This window comes from Capra hircus, chromosome 25, assembly GCF_001704415.2.
Source record: "Capra hircus breed San Clemente chromosome 25, ASM170441v1, whole genome shotgun sequence".
In the NCBI taxonomy this organism is placed as follows: Eukaryota; Metazoa; Chordata; class Mammalia; order Artiodactyla; family Bovidae; genus Capra; species Capra hircus.
This window is the reverse complement of record NC_030832.1, coordinates 857,627-865,401: the sequence shown is the minus strand read 5'-3', so window position 1 is coordinate 865,401 and position 7,775 is coordinate 857,627. Positions and strand designations below refer to the sequence as shown.

Sequence of the window (7,775 nt, the reverse complement as noted above, 5' to 3'; positions counted from 1 at the left end):
GCCGGGGGTCCCCAGCTCTGCTGTGTCCCAGAAATGCCCCCTGCCTGACCCAGCTCTGCTCTAGAACCTTCTCTGAAAGTGTGTCGCTCTCACCAAAAGCAAAAAGAGAGACCCCTTCCTCTTGGGTCAGGGAAGCACCGGGAGAAGGGACACCAGGGTGCGGAGCGCGTGCCAGCTGCCTCCCTGCCCCCCAGCCCCAGCTGCGCATGACTTAAATCAGCCCCAACACCGAGTTCAGCCTGGAAAGGCGAGTTCACAACCGACGTCACCGCCTCTCCCCACGGAAAAGGACCAGCGAGAGCGCAAGGCTTCCTGGCCCCCAGGGTCTCCCAGACTCTCCCAAGTGCAAGGGACAGGGAGAAAACTTTGATCCCTTATTGAGGTCCCGCCGGCACCCCCTACCCCCCACCGCAGTGAGGATCCTGCCTCAGGCCGGAGGTCCCGTAAACCCGGAGGGAGGAATTCCCGTCCTGACCCGGCACCCATGGGGGCGCAGGCAGTGCCCACTTCCCTCCTGGCCACCAAGCCCGCAGTGGCCTCGCCGCTTCTATTCCACCCTCTCTCGTCCGGAGCTGGCCCTGGAGCGGGGACACCCCGTTCGGATCAAGAGAGCCGCGGCCGCTGCCCCACAAAGCGCAGCCCGGGGCCGCCTCTCTCGGAGGAGCGCTCCCCTCGCGCCGCTGTACTGCGTCCTCCGCGCACCCAGACCGCGCCGGGGCCAAAAAGCCCGGGCGTGGGAGGCACACGCGGGAGGGGGTCCCGCGCCCCGGAGCCCCGTGCCCAGGATCCCCGCACCCCCGGAGGCCGGGGAAGGATATGGGTTACAGACCAGCCGGAGACACCAGCTGCGCGGCCGCGTGGTCTGCCCGAGACAGAAGAAGACGGTGGCCGCCAGCGCCGGGTACGGGACGGGCTGCTCCTCGTCGGCGCCCAGCTCCGCGCCGCGCTCGGCCGCCGGACTCTCGGGGGGCGACGCGCTGGGCCCCGACCCCCGCTCCGCCTCTGGCCCCGGGGCCCCAGGGCTCGCCGGGGACGACGCCGCCGCCGCCGCCGGGCCCGGGGCTGGCGCGCCCAGGGGCACGCGGACCTCGTCGGCCGCCTGCACGCCCTCGGTCATGGTAGCGGCTGGCAGCACCTGCGGGGGACAGGCGGTGACCAGGTCCCGGGAACACCCTCGCCCGCTTCAGGCGGCGCGGGATCCGCGGAAACAGCCACGGCCGCCGGGATGTCTTTGTCTTTTCTCATTAGAGACAAATGCGCCCCCCGCCCCCTCCCGCCGGCGAGGGCTGGGCGGCCCCTCCCCCACCGCCGGGGCGGGGGCCTGCGCCCGAGGGGCTCCCCCGCCGGCCGCCTCAAGTTGAAGAGGGTCCCGGCGCGCAGCGGGGCGCGCGCCCTCGCCGCGTCTCACCTCGCTCCGGCTGCCGGCGGCGTCCCCGCGGGCATGGCCCGGGCGGTGCGGTCACCGCGGACCCGGCGCGGCGATTGGCCCCGGCTGGAGCCCCGCCGCCCCCGGCCCGCGCCCCCGGCCCGCGCCCCCGGCCCGCCGGCTCCCGCTCCGGCTGGCCCGGCAGCGACGGTGGCGGCAGCCGGGCGCAGAGGGCTCCGCGAGGCGGACGGGCGCGGGGCGCCGGGCGCGGGGGGCGCGGACCGGGCGGCGGGGCGGCGAGCGATCGCGGATCCCGTCCGCGCTCCGCGCAGGAAACTTCGGAGTGAGCGGCGGGCGGGGCGGGGGCGGGTCGCGGCGGCGGGGGCGGGGCCGGGCCGGGGGGCACGGTGGGGGGGCAGCTCCCGCCCCGGAGAGCGCGCGCCGCCCCTCCCCCTTCGCGGAGGGCGCCCCGCCCCCGCCGGGAAGGCGGAGCCCGGCCCGCCCGCGCCCCCCATCGCGCCCCCCCCGCTCGGGGCGCGGGGCGCCAGGGGGCGCTCGCGTAGAGGCTGGGCGGGGGCGGGGCGGCGGCGCCGGCGTCTTCCCCGCCCCCAACTGCGGGGGCGGCCGGAGCCGCGGAGGCGGGCCCTCCCTCCCCGCCGGGGCGCGCACCCAGCCCTTTGGCGCCGCGGGCGGGGGTCGGCGAAGGGGCGGGGCTGCAGGCGTGGGCGGTGCGCGGCGGTCGAGACCGCGGCGGGCGCGCCCCTCCCCCTCCGCATGTGTGTCCTGGGTGTGACCGTGCGTGTGATGCGCTGCTGTATCCGTGGGTGGGATTCTGGGTGCGCGTGCATCCGCACCCCCGCACACACACACACACACACACGCGCGCGCGCGCACAGCGCACCTACGGCTTTCTGCGAACTTGTCCCTCGCCCAGCCTCCTCCTGGACCAAGCGAGCCGCGTGGGACCTCGGGGAAGCGCCCAGGCCCTCCTGCAGCACCCCAGCCTCATACTGAGACACACCGCCCCCTGTGCTCCGGGGTCCCACTCGGACCCCTTGGCCACTGAAAACCTCACAAGCTTTTCACTTTTCCACGACCACCAGTCTGGTGGCTCCGAGTGCGACCTCCCTTCTTCCAAGCCCACTCAACGCTGGACAAAGAGCGGGGTGGCTGGTCCACGTGGGCGGCTCCAGGGGCCTCCGGCCTCAGCAGTCGCCCGAGTGGGTGAGAGGACCCACGTGGGGACCCCCAGATCTGGAGAGGCCCTGGCAAGGTCACTCAACCAGGGCTTCCCCACCTGCGCTGCGCAATGGCACTGCAGAGACGCAACCAGAATGGGGTGGCCGTGCTGGGGGTAGGGAAAGCCCGGGAGGCCCTGCGCCTTGCTCCACCTCTGGGCCTTGGGGGAAGGAAGACGCAGGAAGGCAGGACCATGGCAGTTCCCAGGCGAGGCCCAGGGGGTGTCCAGCGCAGCCCGTCCCTGCTCAGCAGCACTTCCTCTTGTATATGTGAACTTTTCAAGAAAATGAAAACATTTACTCTATTTTAATGCTGCTACTTAGCGGTGGAGGGCCATGGCCAGTAATTAAGGCCCTCAAGGAGCAATTAGTGCCCCAGTCACCTAGGAGGGGGCCTGGGAGAGCGCTGAGGGGAGCTTGCAAGGGTGGGGCAGACCCACAAGCCTCAGCAACATCCTGGGCAGGGGTCACCTGGACCTCCCCATCCTTTCACACTGGCCGGATCATCAAAGCTCAAGGTGAAGCTGAAGACTGGCTCTGGCTGGGGAACTGTGAGTGATTTGCTGGACAAAAGTCGGTGGAAGGCCCACAGTGTGGAACGAGGGAGGCAGTGGCGGTGACCAGTCTAGGCCTTATCCTTGTCCCTTGGAGCTTCATTCCAGCGGGGACGCAGCCATAAAGAAACTGGTGGATAGAAGAAGCGAACCGTTACAGGCTATGTTAAGTGCTGTGGGGGGCAAGTAGGGGGCAGAAGATACATCTGAGGACAAGAAAGCAGCTGGAATGGGTGGGGTCGGGGGTGATCTTCCCAGCTGCAAGAGCAGACTGTGCAAAGGCCCTGTGGCAGGCAGAGAGTGCTGAGCAGGAAGAACCAGAGACAGCCCTGCTGTGACATGGGGGAGGGGGGTGAGCAAGGGCAGGGCAGGAGTTCCCACAGGGCCCCACAAAGCAGGGGATTTTAATGTGAGAGACCGTCACCTTCGTCTGCACACTCTGTCCTTCAGACGTCTACAGAAGGGATAGGGCGTGGATTTTTTTTAAGTAGGCATTATTTTTTAAAGACAGCATCTCTAAGCTGACAAAGCCTGTAGCCTTCAGGAGCCCCGTGGCCCATTTATAGATAGGTGAGGCTGCACAGACACTGGACAGGCAACGACCACCTCAAGGTCTCAGAAGGAGACCTCCTCCCGCCACATCCAGCTCCCTCCAGCACCTCTGAGAGCCTTGTCCTCAAGGGCTCCAAGTCCCCTGAGCTGATGATACTCACTGACTGTGTGCGTGGCGTTTGATGGTATTGACTCTGAGCTCTCCAGCCAGAGGGGGGACTGCACAGCGTGGGGGACAGCTTCGCCCCACAGCCGGGAAATGAAGAACAGATCATGGAGTGATAGGAGATGAGAAAATAGCGTTAGAAACAATGAGGCCGTAATATATTCACATCGCTAGAAAGGAATGTTGGAGAGATGAGACATAGGACAATTGGAAATTGGCATTAAAAGTATTTAATTAAACTGTACAGAGTGTTCAGATTTTTTTTTAAATCCTCTTGGCCTCTGGAAAATTTAGTTCTGCTTTTTGTTATTTCCTTTTTTTTTTAAGGGCGAAGCTTTTTCTTGATAAAGATGGGGCGAATGAACCGCCTATTGGTTCAGCCAGCAGAAGGTAAAAACCAGATATCCCCCCAGGAGAGGACTCGCACCCTGGGGGCGCATGGCTGCGACTGTGGCCATCAGGCTGTCTTGGGGGCCCTCCACCTTGGCAGGCTGGGTGTGGGGCAGTGGGCAGCAGGGTCTCCTCTGTCTGACCTGTGAGTGCCACATCCCCACCTGGCCACTCTGCTCCGTGTCCAGGCACCCTGTCCACCTTCAGGCTGGCTGAAGCCCCCAGGGCCCGTCACACCACACTGGTCCCTTCTACCTGTCACGTGGCCTACTTCCTCTCCAAAGGTCCCCCTTCCTCACCACACACTCCCTTCCGTCCAGAAGCCCCCACTGGCTCCAGGCTCTGGGTCAAGCTGCCTCAAGTCAGCAGGAACTGTCCTCCCCTACTGTCCCTTCGGACTGCAGACCCACCATCCAAGCGCCCCTCCAGGCCCAGCCCTGGCCCTGCCTTGCCTGTTGCTGGGACGCTTCACCTGGCCCGAGCTTAATGGTGCCCTCCTGCCGGTGACGGCCACTCCAGGGCCTCTCTGACCACGACACCTCCCCCACGGCACTCACCTTGCGGTGCTCAGGCCGGCCTGGGGCTCCCGAGGCAGCCACTGCATCATGTCTGAGGTGCCTGCGGTGCCCAGCAGCTGGGGGTGGGGAGGCCAGGAGACACTTGGCTGGCGTGGAGTGGCAGAGTGGTGACCTGAGCGAGGGTGGGGAAGAGGTGAGGTGCTGGCCACCCGGAGGGGCAGAGGCTGAGCCCGATCGCCACCACCACTGTGGGGGCTCACACTGCACAGGAGAGGTCCCGGGTCTTCTGCAGGTGGCCGATCCCCCTCAGCCACCCCCGGTCACGCTGAGCATCCCCCCACACACTCCTGGATGAGCCACTGTCTCTGAGGAGCAGGGCCCAGCGCCCCGCTGCCTGGAAACCGAACCCAGAGGTGCTTCCCTCGGCATGTGTGGGGCTGGAGGCCAGGCTCTGCAGGGAGTGGCCTTCAGGGCAGGCGGCGGAGCCAGCAGAGGCCTGGACCCCTGCCCGGCTGGAATGCCTCCAGTGACAGGCCCATACGCCTGCCCAGGCCCGAGCATCCTGGGCAGTCATCCCAGCTCAAGGGCGATTTGGGGGCTGCCTGCCCCGTGGACAGTGCCACCCCCAGCCCCAGCACAAGGCGGCAGCTAAAGGCCAGGCTTTTCTAAATTCTTACTTGATACTCACAGCGCCGGTCGACACAGGTGTCCAGGAGATGCTGTCTGTGTAATGCTCAGTGGTCTCCTTTGCACTTTAGAGTCCTGTTTATTTCTCAAGCTGTGCCTGTGGAATCAGCCCACTCAGACAAGCCGCTCTGTGGCCCCCCAACCCCCATGTGCCCCGGGCTCCTCCGCCTCTGGGTCCCCACAGGGCCGTGCTGGACCAGGGACCAGGAGGAGCGGGTGTCCTGGGCCTCCGGCCTCCCTCTGGTCTCTGGCCGCAGAATGGCCACTGTTCACTCTACTCACAGAAGCGTCCGATTTAGCAGATAAAAACACAGCTTGCCCAGTTAACTTTGAATTTCAGACAAACATGAATAATGTTTAGTGTAAGTATATCCCATGGCAATACCAGTCGCTAAGTCATATCTGATCTGACTCTTTGCGACCCCATGGACTGCAGCACGCCAGGCTTCCTCGTCCTTCACCATCTCCCAGAGTTTGCTCAAACTCGTGTCCAGTGAGTTTGTGATGCCATCCAACCATCTCATCTCTGTCATCCCCTTCTCCTCCTGCCCTCAATCTTTCCCAGCATCAAAGTCTTTTCCAATGAGTCGGCTCTTCACATCATGTGGCCAAAGTAGTGGAGCTTCAGCTTCAGTATCTGTCCTTCCAGTAAATACTCAGGACTGATTTCCTTTAGGACTGACTGGTTTGATCTTCTTGCATTCCAAGGGAATCTCAAGAGTCTTCTCCAGCATCACAGTTCAAAAGTATCAATTCTTCTGCACTCAGCCTTCTGACATGAAGAGCCAACTCATTGGAAAAGACCCTGATGCTTGGAAAGATTGAGGGCAGGGGGACGAGGGGGCAACAGAGGATGAGATGGTTGGATGGCATCGCTGATTCAGTGGACGTCAGTTTGTGGAAACTCTGGGAGACAGTGAAGGACAGGGAAGCCTGGTGGGCAAGCAGTTCATGGGATGGCAAAGAGTCAGACACAACTTAGCGACTGAACAACAGCAACCTTCTTTATGGTCTGGTGAGATAGTTGGGATATATTTATACTTAACACATTTGTTTGTATCTGAAAATCAAATTTAATTGCATGCATTATATTCTATCTAGGGCCCCTTCTTCCGGCAGCATGATGAGTCTATAAAGGGCTGGGAGGGAGGTAGCAAGGGAGGAAAGGGGCCAGTTCCAGTTGAGCCAGGTTCCCGGGGTGGGTATTAAACTGGGGTGGGAGCACTCTGAGTGTGTATGTCTGTGTGGCCAGCACCTTGCAGGCTGGGCTCTCCCCATGGAGGCTTGGAGGGTTCAGTCCCCACCCCAGGACAGCCAGCTCAGCTTCCCTCTGGTCAGTGTGGGAGGGAAAATGGCCTGAGGACTGTGGCCTTTGAGCCCTGGAGAAAGTGTGGTGAGTCACCGTGGAACACACAGGATTCTTGACCTTCATCTCCAACTGCATGACTCCATGGGGCCTTGGGCAAAAGGCCCACAAGGGCAGGAGTTGGGGGTCTTCTTTGCTCAGTGCCTGGCATACAGTAGGTGCTAAATGAGTGTGTGCTGACGTGTCATGCAGGGACTTGTGCTTGCCTTGAAAGGATTTGGGGAACCACAACTGCTCAGGTTGTATTGGGAGGGGTAACCTCACCATAGACAGGGGCCTTGTGAAGGCCGTGTGGTGGGCACCTGGCCCCCAGCTCACAGAGGGGGCTGCCCTTTTCCGGGGACCTCAAATATTGCCTGGAATCTTAACCGAGCAGCAATTCTCTTTGAAAGTTTCAGCATGAAGTGCCTAAGCCTTAGTGGGGCTGAGTGCAGAATCCTCCCACCTTATCATAGGGCCTTTCTTGGGCTCTGCAACCACAGGGCCTGGGTTCTGATCCCAGGCCTGCCACACACTGGCAGTGTGGCTTTGGGCAAATGTCTTGACCTCTCTGAGCCTTAAGTTGCCTCCTCTGAAAGATAAAACCTGCATCAGGTGAAAAGTGATATTGAACTGGCTGCTCCTGTCAAACGGCTAAGGACAACGTTACCAAGGAACCAGCAATTCCACTCCCGGGTACGTGACCAAGAGAAGTGAGGGTCCACATCCAGACACTTACCCGAATGTTCACAGCAGCCGGATTTGCTGCAGCCAAACGGTGAGGCCACCCAGTGTCGGCAGACACTTGGGCAAGCTGTGCGTGGTGCGCTCACACAGCGGAGTCGACTCGGCCACAGAGAGGAGTGAGTGAAACACAGACGGATCTTGAAACCATGACGCTGAGTGACAGCGGCCAGACAAGGCCACAGACATGGGGCGTCCACACCTGGGAGGCCCAA

At 62.6% G+C, this 7,775-nt stretch overlaps 1 protein-coding gene across 1 annotated transcript; it reads right to left on the bottom strand.

The window, feature by feature from the left end:
- Positions 212–1,298, bottom strand: LOC108633901 (voltage-dependent T-type calcium channel subunit alpha-1H-like). Its single transcript, XM_018040762.1, has one exon. It carries the CDS (start codon positions 1,115–1,117, stop codon positions 548–550), a length of 570 nt encoding a protein of 189 aa, XP_017896251.1. The 5' UTR covers positions 1,118–1,298; the 3' UTR covers positions 212–547.

Coding starts and splice junctions, on each gene's coding strand:
- LOC108633901 (XM_018040762.1), bottom strand. CDS start 1,117: ATGACCGAGGGCGTGCAGGCGGCCGACGAGGTCCGCGTGCCCCTGGGC.